We start from the raw sequence: 24,031 nt of genomic DNA, 5'->3' as shown, positions 1-24,031 counted from the left end.
ATGTGTTTGTTACCTCTCAAGGTGTTTATTTTGAATAGTGTGACAAACATATGTTCTGGGATATTTATTTTAAATCAGCCCTTCCTGTGACTGTATTCACACCATAACCATCTTTCTTCTGGTTAAGTTTTGGATTTTTGTTAATAATGAGTCCAAATAATGTTGTTAATAATGAGTCCAATTCAAGAGCATTTTCTAGTCCAAGGGGAAATACACATTTTTAAAAGCTCTAAATAGAATTAAAAATGAACACTTCTTAGATGAAGTTCCTATAAAATGCAAGATTCTTGAGGGTCGGGAAGGCTTTTCAGTTTTGAGGAAATAGCCAGAGATCATAGTAGGAATAAGAGTAAGAAAATCTCAGAAAGACTAGGGAACTGAGAAGTTAGGATGAAGCTTAGAGCCATTTTTAAAATAATTTTTGAAGTAGTAATAACTGATAATAAATTTAAGTAATTGTTCTCCTAACCTGTACTAAGTTGGCTACCTCTTATATCATCAGTTACCTTTCCACTTAGAAGAAAATATATCTTTAAGTGCTGTACCTAACCTAAATAAGAAACCCCAACCCCACAAATCTTTAGTGTGTTGTTTTTTATTTTACACATGTCTATCATAACTTCTTCAAACTTGTCTTTTCCAACAGACCTTACAAATCGCGTGATTAGTTCCATAGTAGCATTTGACTTTCCATAAGGAGCATTGCTTCAAAAGAGAACAGAAGTCGTTTGCTGAATCCATCCTTAATTCTAAGCAACACATTTCTGAATCAAAATAGAAAATTTGGATATTCATTAGAACTTTCAGAAATTTTAGAGATACCTACATTTTTCTTGCCAGTCAATGCAGACTTTGCTTCATAATGGAATTGTTCATATATACATTCATACATGTAAGCTACCATTTCTGTTAGTTTCTTCTACTACCTAGCTTTTTGCATTTCAAATAAATCGGAAGTTCCCTTAGAATATTTAAATAGATTTTAGATAAAAAAATTTTTGCTTAGTGAATAAAATCTAATACAGTTGGGAAACTATTCTGAGCTGTCTCCAGTACCTTTAGGGATTGTCCAGTATAATGCTGACTTTCTATTGCTCTAGGTATTATAACACAAGTCTCTCATCTTCCCAACTCTAAGCCTCAGATATATGATTGTTGGTTAGATATCTAGGAAGATTTTTTAAACTTATGAGCCTTTATGTGAGCACTGACCTATTTCACAAGCCTTGGGGTGTTCTGTTACATGTGTTCTTTATAGTTTTTAATTTGTTGATATTTGCAGACTGTCCTGAGAGACAGCCATTTATAAAAATTAAAGTTCATATTTGTATTACTAGTGATAATGTTATCCAGATAGAATTCTAATATACATTTGAATATCTTCAAATATGCAGATTTATATATCCATTATAATTAGAAATTCAGAATTCTTTTTTTTTTTAAATATATTTTATTGATTTTTTACAGAGAGGAAGGGAGAGAGATAGAGAGCTAGAAACATCGATGAGAGAGAAACATCGATCAGCTGCCTCCTGCACATCTCCTACTGGGGATGTGCCCGCAACCCAGGTACATGCCCTTGACCGGAATCGAACCTAGGACCTTTCAGTCCGCAGGCTGACGCTCTATCCACTGAGCCAAACCGGCTTCGGCTAGAAATTCAGAATTCTTACCAATGGTGTCATGTTCTCCCTCATGGAAAACTGTGTTACGATGTTCAGGTCATTGGAACAGACTTTACATAACATTTTAATACAGATATATAGAATTATAGATGCTCCTTTATTTAAAATAGGGTTATGTCCCAATAACCTCATCATAAACTGAAAATTCCATTAGATCAAAAATGCACTTAATACACTTATGCTAGAACATCATAGCTTTGCCTAGCCTACTTTAAATGTGCTTACATTAGCCTACAGTTGGGCAGTTATCCTGAGTTTCATCTCGAGAGTAATTGCCTTCCTCTTCTTCTCACCAAATGGGCATTTTGTGCATTATGGGATCCAAAAACACAACATTCAAAACATGCTGGCAACACTGTAAAGTATTGGTTGTTTGCCTGTTGTGATCACATGGCCGACTGGGATCTGCAGCTGGCTACTGCTGCCCACCATCACGAGAGAATATCATACCTCATATCTCTAGGCGAGGGAAAGATCAAAATTCGAAGTACAGTAGTCTGAATGTGTATCATTTTCACACCATCATAAAGTAAAAAAAAAAAATCTTGAACCATTGTAAGTTGATGGTTGACCATTGAAATCATAAAATGTGTGTTCTCCAACTGCAATGGAATTAAAATATAAATAACAAAAGGAAATTTGGAAAGTTTACAAATGTAGAAATTAACACACTTAAATAACCTGCCAACTTAAGAAACTGGAAAAAGAAGAACAAACAAAGGAAACATAGAATAAAGATTAGCAAATAAATGAAAAACAGTAGAGCCTGGCCAGTATGCCCAGTGGTTAAACATCGACCCAGGAACCAGGAGGTTAAGGTTCAATTCCCATTCAGAACATATGCCCAGGTTGCCTACTCGATCCCCAGAAGGAAGCATACAGAAGGCAGCGGATCAATGATGCTCTCTCATCATTGATGTTTATATTCCCCTCTCCCTTTCCCTTCCTCTCTCTGAAATCAATAAAAATGTTATTTTGAAACAGTAGAGAAAAATTAATGAAACCAAAAGTTGGTTTTTTAAAAAGATCAACAAAATTGACAAATCTTTAGCTAAACTAATCAAGAAAAGTAGAGATAACATTCACGTCACTAAAAACACTAATTTTAGATTTTTGAGGGGAGAAATTATGTGAATGGGGTTTTAAAATTATGTACATAATAAAGCATTATTTCCTTAATCTGACTGTCAAGGCCCTACATAGTCTTCCTTTTTACCTACACCTTCCATTAGACTCTTACAGATCCACCCCCTTCTCCTGATTAACCTTACTCTCAGCCTTAAACATGCTGTGTAAATACTCAACTTCTCACCTTTGCTTATGGTTCTCACCTAATGTGTATAATATTCACCCATTCATTTTGGCTCATCTCCCTCGTAAAATATTATCTTATTCAGATTCAGTGATCACTACTTTTCCTAAATTCATGACACCATTGTGTTGTTTCATTCATTTGTCATTTAGTCTTGTATTTATTATCTTATGATATTTTTGCATGTTGGCCTGTTTAGATATCTCACTTTTAGATTTATTTTTCTTTTTGTATATGTAGTTCTTAACTCCCAGAAGAAAAATATTTAGTAGGTATTTAAATAGATCAGAAGTGACTTAATATTTCCACTTTGAGTTTTAGTTTTTAGTTTGTTTGTTTTATGTTTGATATAATTTCATAGTCTATAGAAATGCATATTATGAAGAAAGTCACCATAAGAAATATGTAAAATTAAAGGCAGAAGCAAGGTGATGAAAAAAAGTTTGGTTAGCCTTTAGAGATTGATTAGAAAGTGTAATATATAACTATTTATAAGTATTACATATTGTTTCTAATCTCAGTTATTCCTTTTCAGGACTCAAACCTGATAGCCAGTCTCAAGACTTAAATTTCTTAAAAGGAAAATATCTAAACATTGTTAAGCTATAAGGCGTTTTTATTATATCTTTGAAAACTGAGGAATTTTTTTTTAACTTTCATCAAAGAGCAATTTTTTAAGGTCTTAGCTATAAATCCTGGGAAATAGAAATTTCTGATGGAATTCTTACCACTGAAATTATTTTAAGTACAGCAGACCTGCTGGTGCTCACTATTGTAAGATCCCTTAAAATCCAGCTGTCAACCAGGTGGTCATTCTAACAATGGAAGGAATAAGGTATTATTTCTTGTTCATATTTATTTTTTGGCAAATGATTCTGTGCTTGACCTAAATGGTTGAAGGCCAAACATATGTCCATAAGTTTAAAACATTGATACAAATCAGACACATATATTCACATAGGCCTTGAAAGGAAACACACTATGAGTAATTTCAATGATATCCATCAGTATTTACATTTTTGCCATCTGCATATAATAATAAAATTATTTTGATACTTTATTTTAGTGAAGCAAATTGCATATTAGTTATTATAGAATTAACTAGACCTTAGTTTTATCATTGTCCAATAAGTTTTATAACCAAGGGGTTGTTTTTTTTTTTGGGGGGGGGGGATGTTTTTAAGTTTTTGCTTTTTTTCCCTTTAAATTAAAATATTAAATTAGTCTTGGTGTATCTTTCATGTAATTCTAGTTTATAGTGTCTTTTAAAAGATTTACTTTATTCATTATAGTAGCATATAATTTATTCAGTTTGAATAGATAATATTAATGAAAGTGCAAATCATGTTTAGAAATAATACTAATTATATATTAGATTTAAAAAACAAGTTATATCACACACTTAGTGTTTTAGTAAGTTAATGATTGATAAAAGGTAATATGAAATAATAAAGATTAAAATATGAAGCATATTTTCTTATCCCTTAATATATCTATACCTGGCTTGGTAAATGCCAGATTATTTTTCAAATATTATTATAAAATACATAATGTACAATCAATTTAATACTTCAGAAAGGCACAGAAATTTAACAGGGTTCCTATCAGGGAAATTTACTGAAATGCTTTTTCTACAGCTTCAGTGGCCAAAAGACAGCACTGGAATGTGAGAATCTAATTTTGGTTTGTTTTAACGCCTCAGAATGTTACAAATTAATCAAGTGCCACTTAAAGTCTAGAACTCATTAACTTTATAAGTTTTGCTTTTCCCATGACAGAGATTAAGTTATAGCATAAAGCTTCTTTAGTCTCTCTCATTGATCAGCTGGCCATCCACTGTACAGTGAGTGCAATATAGGCAGTGATGTGTGCAGCCCAGGAAAGTGCCGGTGTGCTGCTACGTAATGCTGACACGAGACCAAGCGTGAACCCGTTCTGCCTGTTCTCACTTCGGTAGTTTGCTTAGGTAAAGCAGACTCTTAGAGTAATGCACCTGGAAGAAAACCAGTGCGCATAAACACACTCACACAGTCACACTCAAACCAAGTTCACTTGTTCACACACTTTCACTAAAGAAGAAAACCAACATAGAGTGTAAGTATTTAATAAGCTTCTGATTTTAACAAGTGTAAAATGTAAGCTGTACAGTCAGTGTATTTAAGGGCCACAAGGGCATGTATTGAATCAAGTGACTGGAGCCCTAAGTAAACCATCACTGAAAGACATCTCTGCAGTAGGGATTTGCAGATTGTTCTTGGGAGAACAAGCAAGTAAGTCCGTGATAGGACGGTGTGAGTAAACCATTATGTAAGAGTGTATATGCCCAATAAGCTCAAATCAGTGTAAATATGCAGGCAGAATGTGGTGGCATACACACACATATATATTATTTTTTTTACTTGATGTGAAGTGGCTGGGATTATGGCATTTGTAAAACAGATTGAGGTTTGTAATGTAAAGGGAAACAAGATGAAAACTATTGAACAGCAGGGCCCATTTGATGTGACTATGAAAGATGTCTCTTTATTCTGTTTTTTTCTTTGCAATCTAAAAACAGTAGCAGGGGTTACAAGCAGAGTTCATCACAGGTTGTCAATCACTGTCATCTAACATTTGCAGGGAAAGATGTCTTTATTCAAGGACAGCTGGACAAATCAGAGACATAGATTTGCAGTTAGTAGGCTGTCCAGCCTACACTAAACAAACAGGACAGGGTAGACAAATCAGCCTCTCACATAAAAACATCATGGGCTCCACTGACCTCGCTGCCCTCCATTCAGCTTCAGTCCCAGTTGCATAAAAGCTTCACTGCCCAATTTCAATTTCCTTTAATTACCTACATGATGTAGATAAGAAAATGAACCTCACTTGTAGTCAGTGATCACACAGGAAATTAACTAGACAAGTTGTTTAAAATTAGAGGAGTAATTTGGAGGCAAATAGAGTGTCCTGCTGAGGAAGAAGTGGCTAGAAAGGGTTTTTGTTTGCTTGTTTGTTTTTAAGCAGGGATTTTATTTTATTTATTCTTTCTGCTGATCCTGGGATTGCTGCTTCTTTAATTAATTTGAACTGAGTAGAAAAACTTTGGAAGTAGTCTGATACATCCAGAATAAAATATTCGAAAGAGATAAGAACTAAATAAAGAGGTGAAGCAAATACGCCCCATTCTAAAGAGCTTAGGAAAACTGTGAATTGGAATTCCAGGAATAAATGACCGTAGTTTACACAGGAGGTTCTGGTCAGTGACTGAGGATTAAGTAGCAGTCGTCTTAAGTCAGTCTTCATTTTAAGTCATTTCTCAAGTCCATAATTGTCACACACAAAAACTAAAATTGCTGATTTTTTTCTTTTAATCTAACTGATCTAAAGTCAATATTTTCTGTTTTATTCTTTTGTTTCATAGCACTTGAGTTTTAATTATAAAATGCTGTCAGGTTTCAGAGAAATATAACTATCAATAATAGTTTTCCTTCAGAAAAGTTTTACCAGATGTGTAATATAAATGATTCATTCTTTTTCTCTGTCTTTCCACAGTGTTTTGAGTTAGTTCACCGAGGTACACAGGAAAGAGCATATTTCCTTATCACACACTGATGTGAACATTTAATTAGTATGGATTTAAAAGAAACCAAATTGGAGATTGGAGACTAAAGCCTGCCGTTTCAAATTTGTAGTTGAAGAATACAATTCCTGAATATTTCATCTTTAATTTGACTGTCTCATATTATGAGAACATTGTCTTTCTAAGAGCCAATATTTTTTTGAAACACAATTACATAAAATTTGTGTGATTACTTGGATGAAATGAATGTGCCACTATTGGTAAAGCATCAGTGAAGAAAAAATAAATCTGGTTTTTTTGACTGATTTTTAAGAATCATATTTTTTAAATGAGTGAATAAAATGTCACTTTAGGTAGTGAAGTACATTTGCATAGCTATAAACAAAGATTTATAACTGGAATCTGTAGAACAAAAACTCACATAATTGAAACTTAAACCTCAATTAGCATTCTGTATAGTATCAGATGTTGGATGATGATGATGATGATGATTATAATGCCAAACATGTATACCAAGCCTTACAGTTTTTAAGTGTTTCATAAACACTACCACATTGAATGATCACACAAAATTCCAATATAAGATAAGGAATTTGGGACATAGGGAGGTTTACTTTCTCTCAGAAGGTCACATAGCTTGTAAATAGCAGAGCTAAAAACCCACCTGTTGTATCGATTCCCAGATTGAGTGTTCTCTCTACCACCTCACACCATGCCATTCCACCCTCGTGATCTCTGACATGTCTGTGGGGAAGAGTTGCGACTACATTCTTTGGATTCCTCTTTAATTCAAGCACTGGAAGCAGAAAAGGAGGGACCCTCAAAGGAAGTAATAGCTTTTGATGAGACCTCAGTTAATTACACATACTTTTAACTGCAGAAACTATTATTAATTGATATTTTATAAAAATTTATAAATCAACTATCAACCTCTTTGAAGATCTCAAAAAATTGCCAATGTCAAATTTAATAATGAAAAAGACATTACTTATTAAAAGCATATGTTAACTAATAAAATCAATATAGATGCAGTCTAAAGAGTGTTCTGCTGTAATAGTCAGTGTCCTCTTCTTCAAGTCAAGTTTGAACATTAATCTACCACTCCTCCCTTCTTCATTTAAAAATAATAACTTTTTACTCTTTCAGCTCAGTCAGAACATCCTCAAAGATACCTTCCCTGACCCACTCTATTATTTGTACCTCTCCCTCTTTATACTTATCCAGTCATTTTACATCTATTCACAGTCAATTTTGATTAAGGTCTGGCTCCCCAACCTGACCCTGAACCTTCATAAGAGTAGGGGGTCACTTTTGCTTTTGTTCACCATTAAATATCCAACAATATGCTGAGTAAACATATGGTAAAGAAATGACTCAGCATGCTGAGACAGACCTTGTCCACTGTGGTTATTAAAATACTTTTACTTGTATTAAAGCATACTAGAGGCCCAGTGCATGAAATTCGTGTGCGGGGGCGGGGGTCCCCCAGCCTGGCCTGTGCCCTGTCACTGAGTGGGAGCCCTGTGAATGATCACCCCAAAGAGGTAGGCCCCACCCACCCACCCAGGGCTCCTCGATGGGTTGTCCCAATGAGGTAGGCCAGAGCCAGGGGTCCCGCCTCCATGCTGCATGGAGCCAGGAGGCAGGACCCCCAGTCAGCCCTCACCGTGTGGAGCTTGGAGGAGGTAGGACCCCCAGACAGGTCTCACCATATGGAGCCGGGGGACCCTCAGGCAGGCTCTGTGCTGCGTACCCAGCATCAAGCCAGCCCTGCCCACCTGCGCACACCCGCTGTGCGCACAGCCATCTTGTGACGGCATCACGGCGTGACAACCACTTAGGCTTTTATTAGTAAGGTTAGTTTTTACAAAGACATTATGAAACGCTTAGTTTAGAAAGATTGCTTTATGCACTGAGAAAAGGCATCACTGAAACTCCTGTCTCTAGGTAATCTACATGAAAACTCTGATGGCTCCTTTATTAGACTTAGAAGGATCTCTTGACTGCTTAGCATTTTTTCCAACCTAAAATGTACTCAGCTGTTAGCAGACTCATCTGATACTGATACTGCTGGCAGGGAGCAGAATCACAGTCCTGGTGAAACAGGGGATTAAGGCAATAAATCGGGTAATTCAAGCAGAATTGGCACAGTTTGGAGAGTAATGGAGTCACATCTTACATGGAGTTTAGATTCTAACGTAAGCAAATACAACAAAAAGTACTAATGATCCAATTTACCTGAAAGTACAATAAGCATGGTTGTGAGCAGTGAACCCTGTTCACATATGCTGCTTCTTAGTGAGTTCAACACCACCAGGTTTTCCTTGAGCATTGGAGTAAGTCGTTGTTCCTTTAGTTTGGCACCAAATGGAGTAGTTGGCTTGCATTTAGAAGTCATGCTTTATGAAAAATGTGCATCTCAGAGTACTAGAATCACACATCACAGAAAGATATGTGGGAACTAAGACAGAAATGCTCAGCTTATATTGTTATCAATCAATCAAAATTAATTGATTTTCCTTTCCCTCAGTCTCTCCCCTTCCCTTCCACCATCCTTCCCTCTCCCTCTTCATCACTCAGTGTAGGGAAGGGAGATGTATAATATATATAATCAAATTTGAACAAGATGGTACAGAGGGAAATGGATTACTTAGTTAATATTGCTTTCAGCCAAATTCTTACTTCCCACATAATTTTATTTTAATTGAACTTTTCATATAAGTTGTAAGTCTAAACCCATTTCTACATATCCAAAACCTGGAGAACCAATTCAGGTTGGAATATTAAAATAGCTATTCGATTTTCTTCTGGTAAAAGATCAGAAGAAGTTGTCTTTATGAGCAGTAGTAAGAAATATAAATATGAATACTTTTTAGACTATGAAACGGATTTACAGCTGATTTCTTCTCCCTTACCTCTACCTATCTGGCTTATTGCCATCTCTCTTAAGTGTATTTTGCATGCTTGACAGAAAGGAAGCTCCTGCTCACTGTGTTCCCCACTTCTCTGTTATTAATAGCAGCAGCATTCTCCTCATCCGTGGGGCTTAAACCTTAGACCCCTCCTTATCTGTTTTCATGGATCTGCTTGTCCTGTGTTCTCTGCCGGGAATGCAGGGATTCTCTCTCCCTCTCTCCTACAACTGTTCTAAGCCTAGAACAAACACTGCCTCCTTGGGGACACTTTCCAACACATCCAACTCACTTCAGGGCTCTTCCCTGATTTACAGTATTCTATGCTTAAAATAATTATTTATATTAATTATTTGCCTCAGTATCATTTTAATTTCCTTGAAGGAAAAGATCATGTTTTATCTGAACCATCTGCTTACCTGCTGTTCCATTTTTCTTCAGCCCCGTGGTAAGGCTGGGATGGGTGGATGTCTGCTGATGGAGATTTGGGTGGACCCCGGTATTGGATTGAAATGAGTCAATCATGAGGTGACAGTTCACCTGAAATTCACCTACAATAAAAAATAATAGCACTGTCATTGTAACTGGTCCTTGTTCTTTAGCAGATAACCTCAGAGAAAACAGGAAAGAGCTGAAATGACATTTGAAAAGAAAACCAAGATGACACATGGGGCAAAACATTGTTAACTGCTAATGTGTCAGCATACACTTCTTGCATAAAGCAGGCCAAAAGGGTGAAGACTGTGTTCAAAATAGTAGAGAGTACATGTGATGTTTTTGACTATTGCAAAACAAAATAAAACAAGAGACATAATTTAAACATATTTCCAGTTCCATTAAACAGAATGTTGCAAATATTCATTAAAGATGTTTTCAGCATACTGTTTAAATCAATTGAAATTACTTTTACACCACATTTTCAGTCTCTTGGACTCACCTTTTTCTCTCCCACTATCCGGCCTTTGCGTAGACTATTCCCAGAGTACTTTTCACTTCTCTCTTCATCTAGTTAATATCTGCTCATCCTCTGTGTCTTAGTTTAATCTGCCCTTTTTTTTTTCTTCGTAACTTGGTCATATTTCTTTGCTAAACTCTCCCACTCTTCTGTGTATTTCTTCTTCACACCACTTGAATTGTGATCTTGTGATATTTAATAAGATATATATATATATATACACATATGTATATATATGTGTGTGTATATATATATGTGTGTATATATATGTGTGTGTATATATGTATGTGTGTGTGTATATATATATATATTTGCTCTTGAAATATATTTATTTGGTCTTCATCCCTGTTTCTGACAGAGAGCTCCTAAAACCCTTATAATTTCCTAAGTGCTGAGAGCAGTAAAAAGTGCCTTTTGTTATGTTAATGAGGTAACTTTCAGAATGCACCTGAGAATGGAAACTCCTTACCAACCCTATAGTTAGAAGGTTGGAACTTTTAACCCCACCACTCCATCCCACCCTCATTCCCCCACCTCTGGGGGAAGAGAGAGAGGCTGGAGATTAAATTAATCACCAGTGATGTTATTAATCATGCCTATGTAATGAAACCTTCCTAAAAACCCAAAGGACAGGGTTTGGAGAGCTTTCCACTAGGTGAATATATGGAGATTTGGGTAGAGGTTCACCTCAGAGAGGGCATGGAAGCTCTGGGCCCTTTTCCTATACCTTATCTATGCATCTCTTTCATTTGCCTGTTTCCTGTGTTTTATCCTTTCATAATAAATAATAAACTAGTAACCTAATAAGTAACATGTTTCTCTGAATTCTGTGAGCCACTCAAGCAAATTAATGGAACCCAAGTCAGGGATTTTTAGAACCCCAAATCTGTAGCCAGTCAGTCAGAAACACAGGTGATAATCTGGGCTTACAACTGGCATCTGCAGTGGGGAAGAGACAGTCTTATACAGTTGAACCCTGAATTTGTGGGACCTGATGCTATCTGCATGCAGGTAGTGTCAGAATTGAGTTGTCAGAATTGAGTTGAACTGTAGGACACCTAGCTGTATGTAAGACTTGCTTGTTGGTGTGGGACTTCCCCCCACCTTACCCCCTACACACACACACACACACACACATTGAAATTAGTAATTGGAACTCTTTAAAAAATCAACTTGTCAGCCAACCAAAGTATAAAAAAGTCTGCTGTGATTGAGATTGTATTAAATCAATTTTGGGAGAATTAAGGTATCTTTCTCCATTAGTTAAGTCTTTAATTTTTCTTAGCAATGTTTGTGGTTTTCAGTATACAGGTCTTTTACATCTTTTGTCAGATTTATTTCTAGGTATTTAATATATTTTATATTATTAAAAATTTGTTTTTAGTTTTGATTTTTGGTTGCTAATATACAGAAATACAGTTGATTTTTGTATATTAATCTTATATCCTGAAACCTTGCTAATCGCACTTATTCTAGTAGGTTATTTTATAGATTTCATTGGTTTTTCTATATTGATGATCATATCATCTACAAATAAAGGCAGTTTTATTTTACTACTTCTCTTTACATCTGGATGCCTGCTATTAATTTTTCTTGCTTGATTGCGCTGGCTAGAACCTCTGATGCAATGTTGAATAGAAGTACTAAGAACAGAGATCCCTGTCTTGTTTCTGATCTTAAGGGGAAAGCATTCAGTCTATTACTGAAATATGATGTCAGTTGTGGGTTTCTCAAACAAGCCAATTACTAGGTTGAGAAGAGTTTACTGAGAGTTTTGGGGGGAATAGGTGTTAGATTTTGTCCCCAAAAAATTTGCATCAGTTGAGATGATGGTATGGTTTTCAAGTTTATTAATAGAGTGAATTACATTAATTGATTTTCAAGTATTAAACCAATCCTGTATTCACTCATTGCACATGTAGTTTGATATTTCATTGTTAAGCGCATATACATTTAGAATTGTTGTGTCTTCTTAGAGAATTGACCCCTTTATCATTATATAATTCCCTTCTTCATCATCCATGATAATTTTCCTTGCTTTGAAGCCTGCTCTGCCTGAAATTCATATAGCTACTCTTGTTTTCTTTTGATTGTTGTTAAATGGTGTATTTCTCTCCATCCTTTTATGTTAATTTGTATGTGTCTTTAGATTTAAAGTGGTTTTCTTGTAGACAGCATATAGTCAGATCATGTTTTTGCATTCACTATGATAGTTTCTGTCTTTTAATCAGTTCATTGAGACCATTGACATTAAAAGTGATTATTGATAAAAAGTTGACGCTTGAACAGTACTGGTTTGAACTGCATGAGCCACTTATATGTGGATTTTTTTTTCTGTAAATATACAGTCAACCTCCCACATACCTGAGTTTCACTTCTGCGGATTCAGCTCACTGTGAATGGAAAACAGTCTTGGTTTTATTGTTTCTGTGTGTGTGTGTGTGTGTGTGTGTGTGTGTTTGTGTGGGTGGGGGGGTGGTGTTTCTTTGTTAAGAAGAACAATGTGCTCTGGCATATTTCAGAGTGGTGCATTTTACCTTCCCCTGCTAGAAAACCCCAAAAAGATATTTCTCTGATATTAACTGTGGGAATCTGGTCAAGTTCCTGAAGATAAATTTCACAATATTGTGAGAGTCCACTATGATTGTCCCCCCAGAGTTTTTAGCACTCAGAGTTGTCCACACAGAGCCTCCCACCATTCCTCAATTGCAGGTAAGGTTTTCTCACCCTGGCACCGGTCCCCCTGGCAGTTTCAGCTTATGAATCTCTGCTCCTCTTAGCGGTGACTCCCTGAATTTGCCTGTGTTTCCAGTGTTGGGAACAACAGTTTTTCCTGTGTCCTCCCCTCAGATGGAGCCAAGAAGAGTTGTTGATTTTTCAGTCTGTTTAGCTTTTTACTTGTTGTTAGGACGGAGTGGTAGCTCCCAAGCTCCCTACATGTAGAACTGGAAACTTTTTGAACAAATTAATTTAATCTAAAATAGTACATAAATCCTAGTCTTCACCCTTTTCTTACCTCACCAATCCTATTCTGCTCCCCCTTAATCCCAGCCCCACCATTTTTCTCCCACTTATCTATAGATCTTAAATATTACTTTTTCCAAAAAGCTTTCTCTGACCCACTAACGTAAGTCAGTCCCCAAATTGAATGTTTCTTCAGCACTCTGTACTGACCATACATTCATTACATTTGGTAGAACTTTGTCTCTGATGTACTTTTAGTCTCACTCACTGCGTGGGCCCAGTGTCAAGCATGATATTTGATGCCTCGTAGAGTCGCTGTTGTTTTTGTTGACTGTATAAATAAGAAAAGCATTCATGAATTTCACATGTATTACACATTACTTGCTTTTCCTTACATATTAGTAACTAGAGGCCCGGTGCATGAAATTCGTGCATGGGGGAGGGATTCCCTCAGCCCAACCTGCACCCTCTCCAATCTGGGAGTACTCAGGGGATGTCCTACTGACGGCTTAGGCCCACTCCCTATGGTTCTCTGCTCTCTGCAGGGCCTGCTTGCTCAACGCTGCGGTGATGGGCAAGCAGGCCCTGCTGTCTGCTCTCTGCAGGGCTTGCTTGCCTGGTCGCCGTAGCGACCCACAGGCAGGCCCTGCTGCCTGCTCTCTGAGGGGCCAGCTTGCCAGCTTGCCGCCGGTGGGACTGAAAGGACTAGAGGACTCCTGGGGGTGGGTCCTGCTGCGCCGCCTGCCTGCCGCTCCCTCGGCAGGGCTAAGGGGACTGGGCGCCACCATATTTGTGGCAGAGAGACAGTCAATTTGCATATTCCCACTTTATTAGATAGGATAGTATTGAACAAAGCAAAATTCTTAAGAGATAAGGTTATCGATGATTTTTCTAAACCATGTTTTAAATGTCAGTAATTAAAACTAAGAAGTACATTAATTATTATATTTTTGATCTAACACAATAATATATATGGATGTGTGTGTTTTTCAGGATGCGGAAGAATACACAGATTTACCAGTAAGGCATAATGAAGATCACATGAATAGTGAACTGGCAAAATGTCTTCCCTTTGAATCAAACCCTCATTCATTTGACAGCCCTCACACCAAAGCACATCTCCTGCTACAGGCACATCTCAGCCGAGCCATGCTGCCCTGCCCGGATTATGATACTGATACCAAAACTGTCTTGGACCAAGCTCTCAGAGTGTGTCAGGTATGAAAGTCATTTCTAATACCTACATTTTCTCCCATCACTTCTTTTTTGTTGTTTTAGAATTAAATATACTTGCATTTAAACATTTTTACTGTGGCATTTTAAAGAAAAACCTGGTGAATCAAATCAAGAATTTTCAAAGGAAAAGCAAATATGAATTCCTGCCGGAAGCCGGTCCATCCTTGCTGCTTGACACAGTCGCTGCAAGATAGAAACATCTGCACAGCATATGTTTCAAGGGACCTGGCGTATATAGCATACGGTTCTTAATATGTTTGCTCCTCCTAGCGCTGTGTGTTTTAACCAAGGTCACCTCTCCGAGAAAGGTTGTTTCCCCAGGTAGGGATTTTTCCCTGAAGTTAGGGAGGGGATGAAACTCCTTAACTAAGTGCCAGGTGGGTAGTTAATCACTTTAACTACAAACAATCATGCTTAAGCTACATAATCTTTACTCCCTGGAATGGAGATAAGAAACGCCCTAACCTTTGTAATAGAAATTGACAGGATTAAAATCAACTGGTATAAATACGGATGTAACAAGACAATAAACACCAGAACCTCTCTGGAGATCCAGACCAGAACTTGGCTGGAGATCCTGGCTGGAGATCCTGGCTAGGCTGCTGATCAACTGAACACTGTCTCCGTGTCCTTCCTTCTTCGCCGACTCCGTCTACGCCTTTGGGAACCCCTGGACCTGCTGGGGTTGGACCCCGGCAAATTCCAGTCATTCATTTGATCAAAATGTATTGAAAGTAAACTATTACCAGGATTACCAGGCCCTTTTTTCGGCACTGAGCATACAGCAGTGAATGAGACAGAAAAGTATCAGCTCTCATGGGTTTCCAGTCAAGATGATAAGGACAGACAAAAATATGTCAAAGGGTAAATACTGCTATTTAAAAATAATAATAATAATAATGTATAATATATAATAAAGGAAATATAGAGAAAGATGGGAGGTGCTAATTTGTACTATTTTTTTATTGTTGACACTATTACAAAATGTTCCCATTTTGCCCCACTCCCACCCCCACACCCCCTCCCCCCCCAGCCTTCACCACACTGTTGTCTGTGTCCATGGGCTGTGCATATATGTTCTTTGGTTAATTTCTTCACCTTCTTTTATCCAGACCCTCCCACTCCCTACCCCTCTGACAGCTGTCAGTCTGTCCCATGTATCCATGCCTCTGGTTCTGTTTTCTTCGTCAGTTTATTTTGCTCATTTGAGTCCACGTTTAAGTGAGATTATATGCTATTTGTCTTTCTCTGACGGGCTTACTCAGCTTAGCATAATACTCTCCAGGCCCATCCATGTTGTCACAAAGGGTAAGAGTTCCTTCTTTTTTATAGCCATGTAGTAGTCCATTGTGTAAATGTACCACATCTTTTTTATCCACTCATCTACTGATGGGCACTTGGGCTATTTCTAGATCTTAGCTATTATAAATAATGCTGCTATGAACATAGGGGTGCATATAGTCTTTCTGATTGGTGTTTCAAGATTCTTAGAATATGTTCCCAGAAGTGGGATTGCTGCATCAAAGGGCAGTTTCATTTTTAATTTTGTTGAGGAAACTCTATACTGTTTTCCACAGTGGCTGCACCAATTTTTAATGTGGTGTTTAGGGACTATCTTACTTATAAGGTAACATTTAAGAAACAATTAAAGGAAGGGGGTGAGCCCCGGGTTTATGTGGGGAAGAGTATTCCAAACACTGAGAAAACTAATTCCAAGACTCTCATGTAGGAACTTACTTGGTATATTCAGGGAAATCAAGGATCCATTGTAAAGAAGATGGGAAGGGGTGATTAGAAAGACGTCAGAGAGGGGTAGGAGAAGAAATTTTAGAAAAAATGGGGTCAAGTCATGTAGGGAGTTTGTAAACCATGGTAAGGATTTTGGATTTTACTCTGAATGAGAGGGAAGATACTAGAGCAGTGGTTCACTAATGGTTATGTGGGATATATTTATGAATAGTTACTATACTAATTAAACAGAAATTCTCAAATATTTATTCATTTAAAAATACAATAATAATCCACTATACATTAATATAAATAACATGATTTTTCATGAAAAATAACTATTTTCCAAAATAATAAAAATTAGTGAAAAGTGTAGTATTGTTTTCTATTTTTGCAAGTATTTTTAATATCTTGCTTAATAGAAGTCAGGTAGATTAGTCACCTTTTGCAATGTTTGTTACAATATGTTTTAGTTGAAGTGTATGAAGAAAATCCAGCCTCACAGAGATGAGTAATTTTATAGCCTTTTCAGATACTTGTGGAAATTCTTCTTTGATACATATGAAACCTTGACATGTGATGTTGTTTTAAAGATTAGTTGCAGTGTGGAATCTGAAACCATGTCAATGATTTTTATAACTAGAAGATGGCTAGACCACGTTGGTATGAGTGAGATTAGTAAGAATTGGTTGAATCCGAGACTATATATATATATATATATATATATATATATATATATATATATATATTTAAAGAGATCTAACAGATTCTGCTAATGAATTGGACAGAATTTTTAGGGAAAGTGAGGAACCAAAGATGATTCCAAAGCTTTTCTCCAGAACAGCTGGAAGGCTGGGGCTGCTATTTACTGGGAAATTGAGAGGAATAGGGTAGGAGAAGCATAGCCAAGTGTGACTTTAAGAGATTTTGATTTTCTACATTTTATGACATTTCTGTAATAGAAACAATTTTAAAATTTTCAAAAGACCTTAGATGGTTTTAAAAGTAGAGTAATGAATCTGTGAAGATTTCTGTACCAAGTACATTATGGAATCATTTGCAAAATTGAAGACTTGAAAATAAGTATCTCTGAGGCTGTAGAACACTGCAAAATATTACAATTTCATTTATGAATTCTACATCTGTGTAGAGTATCTACATCTATATGTGAATATGTTCCCAAAGAGAAGACTCAGAATATTCACTAGATTCACTAAATATTCAGAAGATTCACTAAAAGATTAACAGTAGCCATCTCTGTGTAACAGGATTTGGGGTGATTTTTGACTTATTCTTTATGCTTCTCTAAAATGTTTAAATGTTTTAAAATGAGTTTCTAAAAATTTTTTTATCAGAAGAAAACTTAGTTTTATCATTTAAATGAATAGGGATATTTCCTAAAATTAGAGAAAGCATAAACTTATCAGGAATTAGGAGGGAAGTAAGGCCATAATAAACACATAAATTTTTTTGACACCCTTTTTGTAACCAACACATGGTTTATCTCTCTAGGAAGATGATTTGCCACTCTTCATTAGTCACACTTTATAAACGGGGGTTAAAGTTCCTAACATTTCGCTAGGGCCCTGGATACCCATTTGTGTTTTCTATAATTGTTTTTCCCCCCTTAAACACTGACCTGTTAATGAACCCTGGGGTCAGAAAGGGTTGGAGAAAAGTTGCAGGAGGAATTAAAATTTTCTACATGTAGATATACTTAATAGATTATATAGGTGCAGCATATCTAAAAGTTATTTAATCAACTTGCTGGTACTTTCTTTTTCACTATTCAGTCAGTAATGATTTTCAGGCTATGTGATAATAGAAATTAGCAACTTCTAAAGGAGTCTATTTCTAAGTTTGCTAAAAGGGCAAAGGATTCAGAATTTTAGCTTCTATTAGATATTTTATATATAACATCTAAAGAGAATAGTTTTCTCGTTAATTATAAAACTAATACCTTTCATAGCAGCAAATCTGGAAAAACATCAAAATTAGTGATTTATAGTAATGTCTTCACCCCCATGAATATGGTTTCTTTCCTTTTTTAAATTTTTTATTGCTTTTTAATTTTTTATTTTGAAATAAAATTTAGACATACATTATAAAAAGTTTGTAAAGAAAGTAACAACAACATTTTACTATATTCTTTATGCAGCTTCCCCTAATGTTAACAGCTAGCCTCAATACTAATCTAGTCCTATTAACTAGTCCACAGGCTTCATTCAGATTTTATCAATTTGAATTTCACTCCACTAACATCCCTTCCTCTTTCATGACCTTGGCACTTTTGAAGAATACTGGCCACTTACTTTATAGAGTTACCCCTCCATTTGGTTTGCCTAATGTTTCCTCATAGTTACATTGAAGTGATAATTTATTGGCAAGAATGCCACAGACATGATGCTTTACCCTCTCGGTGTATCATCAGGAAGCATGTGACATGAATGTCTCATTATTGGTGACGCTTACTTTGTGCACATGGTGGTATCTGCCAGGCTTCTCCACTGCAAAGTTACTTTTTTCCCTTTTGTAATTAATTGGTAGCTTGTGCAAGATACTTAGAGGTTTGAGATTATGCGAATATTCTGTTTCTCATCATACTTTCTTACATTATTTTCAGTATCCATTGGTGATTTTTGTCTGAAATAATTATTATTCTTATGGTTTCTATTTCCTTTATTCCCAGAATTTACTGTAAAAAAGAACTTTATTTATTTATTTATTTGTGTAAGTATAGATTCACGAGTGTTTGTTTTATTCTACGAGGTAAAATCCATTACTGTCATTTATTTTGCTACTTATATTGTCTCAGTGTCAGCCACTAGGGCAGGGGTGGGCAAACTTTTTGACTCGAGGGCCACAATGAGTTCTTAAACTGGACCGGAGGGCCGGAACAAAAGCATGGATGGAGTGTTTGTGTGAACGAATATAAATTCAAAGTAAACATCATTACATAAAAGGGTATGGTCTTTTTTTTTTAGTTTTATTCATTTCAAATGGGCTGGATCCGGCCCGCGGGCCGTAGTTTGCCCACGGCTGCACTAGGGCCTCTCATACTAGGTCCTGGATCACGGTGACATGCCCCATCATTTTGTGAACACCACCTCGCATTTTGGCGTCTTGTGCTTGTTCCCCTGTCCCAGGCCTGGAATCAGCCATTTTTCCAAAGAGCCTGAGTTCTTTTTATCAGAGAATGGTTTTAGAGACTGAAAACTGAGTGCCTGTTGACTCTGTCCCTACCTGGGTGTCTTCGCCTCTAGACCCACTCGTGGGCAAGACTAGGAAATGGAACTATGTATACACAGACATCTATATCCAGTTGTTTATCTATAAGTGTATGTATGATTATATGTGTGAAAAACATTTGTATTCATAAAATCATGAGTTCATTCTAATATCTTTAATTTCAATCCAACACCAAAGGGTTCATTTTAGGTGCCCCCCGCCCCCCTTGTTAATTTATGACTCCTTTCTCCACCTGTGAGAAACCTGGCTCTCACTAATCAAAATATATTTACTTATTTCTCCAATTCTTGCATACTCCTGATATAGTTTTAGAATTACTAACCCTTCCTCCTCCAGAAAACAAATGTATTAGCTAGAGTAAAATAGTTACTATAGTTCTTTTTTGTATTTAGAGGCTTAGATGCTCCTTTACTTTGTACATTTACAAACACACTTGTCCTTTCACTTGTTTCTTTTACAAATTTTTATTGTGTTATTTTATAACCTTTAACTTAATAATTTATAACATCAAGTATTCTCAAGCATAATCACTGCACTTTATGCCTTCACATGAAGGTTATAGTTTATTTAATGAGTTCTCTATTGTCAGACATTGAGTGTGCGATTTTCCTTTATTATAAACTAGAGGCCCGGTGCACAAATTTGTGCACCAGTGGGATCCCTCAGTCTGGCCTGTGGGATCAGGCCGAAACCAGCTCTCCAACATCCCCCTGAGGGCTCCCAGATTGCGAGAGGGTGCAGGCCTGGCTGAGGGGCCCCACCAGTGCATGATCAGGGCCGGGGAGGTGCACGGGAGGTTGGCGAGCTGCGGAGGGACCGCGTGAGGGCTCCAGGGCTTGTCCAGCCTGTCTCACTCAGTCCCGATTGGCCAGACCTCAGCAGGAAGCTAACCTGGTCGGAGCGTCTGCCCCCTGGTAGTCAGTGCGTGTCATAGTGACTGGTTGACTGTCTGCCCCCTAGTGGTCAGTGCACGTCATAGCGAGCAGTTGAGTGGCCTAAGCATATCATTAGCATATTACGCTTTGATTGGTTGAACGGACGACCAGACACTTAGCATATTAGGCTTTTATTATATAAGATTACAACATTATTGATGACCCTCTTAAACGTTGGCTTGGCTTTTCAGAAGTCACCTAGAAAGAAACTTAGTTGTCCTGAGATGGCAACAAGCTTCATATCTTAAATCTCTTATTTATGCAAATTTTTTGTAAGATTATGATAAAAGCAAGCCAGGAAGAGGAAAGAATATAAGGGTTGCCCTTGGAAAATTTGAGCAGAAAATTAAGAGTAAATAAACTTTTCCATGACTGATTGACCATTTTAATGATTGTACCCTATTCTCATTTGATGTGTGAATACTGTTGGCCTTAGAAAGCATTAGTTCAAGCAGTTTTCCAAGCAACAGCTCTGCTGGCTGATTGAAAATTACACTGTTGCCCTCATGGGACATCAGAATGACGTTGTGTTTTGTGTGTGCGACTCAGTGCCACCAGCTTTTACTATAAATTCAACTCTGCTCCTATTTTACTACTAGAGGCCCAGTGCACAAAAATTTGTACACTCAGGGGGAAGGGGGGGTCCCTCAGCCTGGCCTGTGCCCTCTCGCAGTCTGGGACCCCTCGGGAGATAACGCCCTGCTGGCTTAGGCCTGCTCCCGGGTGGCAGAGGGCAGGCCCAATCCCTAGGTGCAGCTCCTGGTCGGGCTCAGAGCAGGGCCGATTGGGATGTTGCGATGCCACCCTCAGTCACGCTCAGCGTAGGGCCGATTGGGGGGTTGGGGCACCGCCCCTGTCACACTCAACGCAGGGTTGATGGGGAGGTTGCGGCGCCACCCCCGTCACGCACAGAGCAGGGCCAATCTGGGGGTTGGGGCGCTGCCCCCTGTCATGCACAGAGCAGGGCCCATCAGGGGGGTTGGGGCTCCTTACCCTGTCATGCACAGAGCAGGGTCGATCAGGGTGTTGGGGAGCTCCCCCTGTCACGCACGGAGCAGGACCCATCAGGGGGTTGAGGAGCTCCCCCCGTCCCTCACAGAGTAGGGCCGATAGGGGAGTTGGGGCACTGCCCCCTGTCACGCACAGAGCAGGGCGGATCAGGGGGTTGGGGCGCCGCCACTGTCACACTCAGGGCAGGGCCGATGGGGAGGTTATGGCTCTACCCTGTCACACACAGAGCAGGGCCCGTGGGGGGGGGGGGGGGGGTTGGGGCGCCGCACCCTGTCACACACAGAGCCGCAGGGCAATCAGGGGCTTGGGGAGCTCCCCTGTATCAGGCACAGAGCAGGGCTGATCAGGAGGTTGGGGTACCTTCTCCTCTCACGAACAGAGCAGGGCGGATAGGGAGGTTGTGGCCCCGCCCCCTGTCACACACAGAGCCGCAGGGTGATCAGGGGGTTTGGGCGCTGCCCCCTGTCACGCTGATCCCGGTGCCGGGAGGCCTCTCGGCCCTGCTGATCCCGGTGCCAGGAGGCCTCGTGGCTCCGCTGATCCCAGTGCTGGGAGGCATATTACCCTTTTACTATAGAGGATAGAGGCCTGGTGCATGAGTGGGGCTGGCTGGTTTGCCCTGAAGGGTGTCCTGGATCAGGGTGGGGGTCCCCACTGGGGTGCCTGGCCAGACTGGGTGAGGGGATGATGGCTGTTTGCAGCTGGTCACACACCCTTCAGGGTGGGGGTCCCCACTGAGGTACCTGGCCAGCCTGGGTGAGGGGATGATGCCTGTTTGCAGCTGGTCACACACCCTTCAGGGTGGGGGTCCCCACTGGGGTGCCTGGCCAGTCTGGGTGAGGGGCTGAGGGCTGAAGCTCCCAACTGCTCCTTTTTTTCTTTTTCTTTTTTTATTCTGGGCCAGCTTTAGCTCTGAGGCTCCAGCTCTTAGGCCTCCGCTGCTGAAAGCAGGTATCTGGTTTGTTTAGGTTCTATAATCGAAACAATGTATAACTCCAGCTCTGAGATCCTGGCTCGCTGAAAGCAGGTTTCTGGGGTTTTGTTTAGCTTCTATATTTGTTACAATGTTTCTTAAACTGCAGGCTCAGAGGCCGGCAAGGCAGGCGGGGAACGTTGGTTTCCTCCGTCACTGAGGCAAGCAAGCCTCATGTTAGTTTCAAGCTGCCTGGCTGCCGGCTGCCATCTTGGCTGGCAGTTAATTTGCATATTGCCCTGATTAGCCAATGGGAAGGGTAGCAGTCGTATGCTAATTACCATGTTTCTCTTTTATTAGATAGGATAAGGCTTAGGAAAGTCACTTAACCCCAGTGCCTGAGTAAAATACTGGTAGTACCTTACAAGAGTGTGGCATTAGTGTTAATGTTTAAAGTAAACAACAATTTGAGAACTCAGAGAACTAGGTCTGTCTTAGTATCCTCATTCTCAATAGTTCTATTTCCTTGCTTTTCCATAGTCATTTAACTCTAAAGATTTTTATTCTCCCTTTATTTTCTAGAAATATACCTTTTTCTTGAGCCATCATTTAGATTATGAAAACTCCTTAATTTTGACTACCTATGTCCTAGGTAATCTTTCACAAAAGAAAACAATAGTTGTTGTAGTGGTAACTTACTCTGGCTTAAGTCAGAATATACAATATAGCTTGCCTTCTCTTGTACCCATCTAAAGTTAGGAATCAAGGTCATTTATGTCAATTCTTTTAAGGTGTTTTTGTTATGGATCCTTTTAATATTTTTCTGTTACGAACATTTCCATTTCTATCCCACTCAACAAAAATAAGGGTAAAAATTTCTATACATATCTCAATTTTTTAATCTTCTTAAAATATTCTAATTTATAAATTGGACAATTTATGGAATTGATTATTCTTGCCATTCACCTTTGAGCTCCTCTTCTTGATCACGTTAACTTTAAAACATATTTGTAGAATGTAGTAAATGATGTGGCATAATTTCTGTACCAAATATACCAAAGAAAAAACTTTGTTAGCTTTTATGGGCGGAAAATTTACAAATAAGAAGTATCAAAAAATAAAATGACTTGTCTAAATTTTCCAAATGTGATGGCAAAGCTAGAACTGGTGAAAAGTGCCTGGTGTTTTGATTAGCTCTCTCCCTCACACTGTTTTTTTTTTTAATCAAAGGACAAAGGAATTGCTGTTCAGAGAAGTTAAATAAACTAAAGGTGATATGTTGAGGCAGTACATATGGAAACCTGGACTCTAAATCCTGCCCTAATATCTCTGATCTTTTCTAAAAATGACATAAGTCTTTACATTAAAATCATTTTTATTTACATGAAAAACTACCTAAATGCAATACTAAGCCAAATCATATAAGGATTCCGTTGTCCTATAAAGATGGATTTTAAAATTGTACTTGTGGTCTTGTCAGAATTTGTTTTAAAATGTGAGAACTTCACAGGAATTTCCACTTTTTTTAAACTAAGAATTTTTAAATTAATCCCTCCTTTTCATTGTGTA

At 38.2% G+C, this 24,031-nt stretch overlaps 1 protein-coding gene across 1 annotated transcript in view; it reads left to right on the top strand.

Annotated features, from left to right (window-relative positions):
- Positions 1-24,031, top strand: part of ASCC3 (activating signal cointegrator 1 complex subunit 3) — a 257,401-nt gene that overhangs the window by 211,295 nt on the left and 22,075 nt on the right. Inside the window, exon 37 of the mRNA XM_081093991.1 lies at positions 14,384-14,608. Coding sequence (XP_080950117.1) covers positions 14,384-14,608 — 225 coding nt within the window. The remainder of the gene's footprint in view (positions 1-14,383; positions 14,609-24,031) is intronic.

This window comes from Myotis nattereri, assembly GCF_964212035.1.
Source record: "Myotis nattereri genome assembly, chromosome: 6".
Classification (NCBI taxonomy): Eukaryota; Metazoa; Chordata; class Mammalia; order Chiroptera; family Vespertilionidae; genus Myotis; species Myotis nattereri.
Note: the sequence above shows the minus strand (reverse complement) of the source record. Positions and strands in the feature narration are given on the sequence as shown.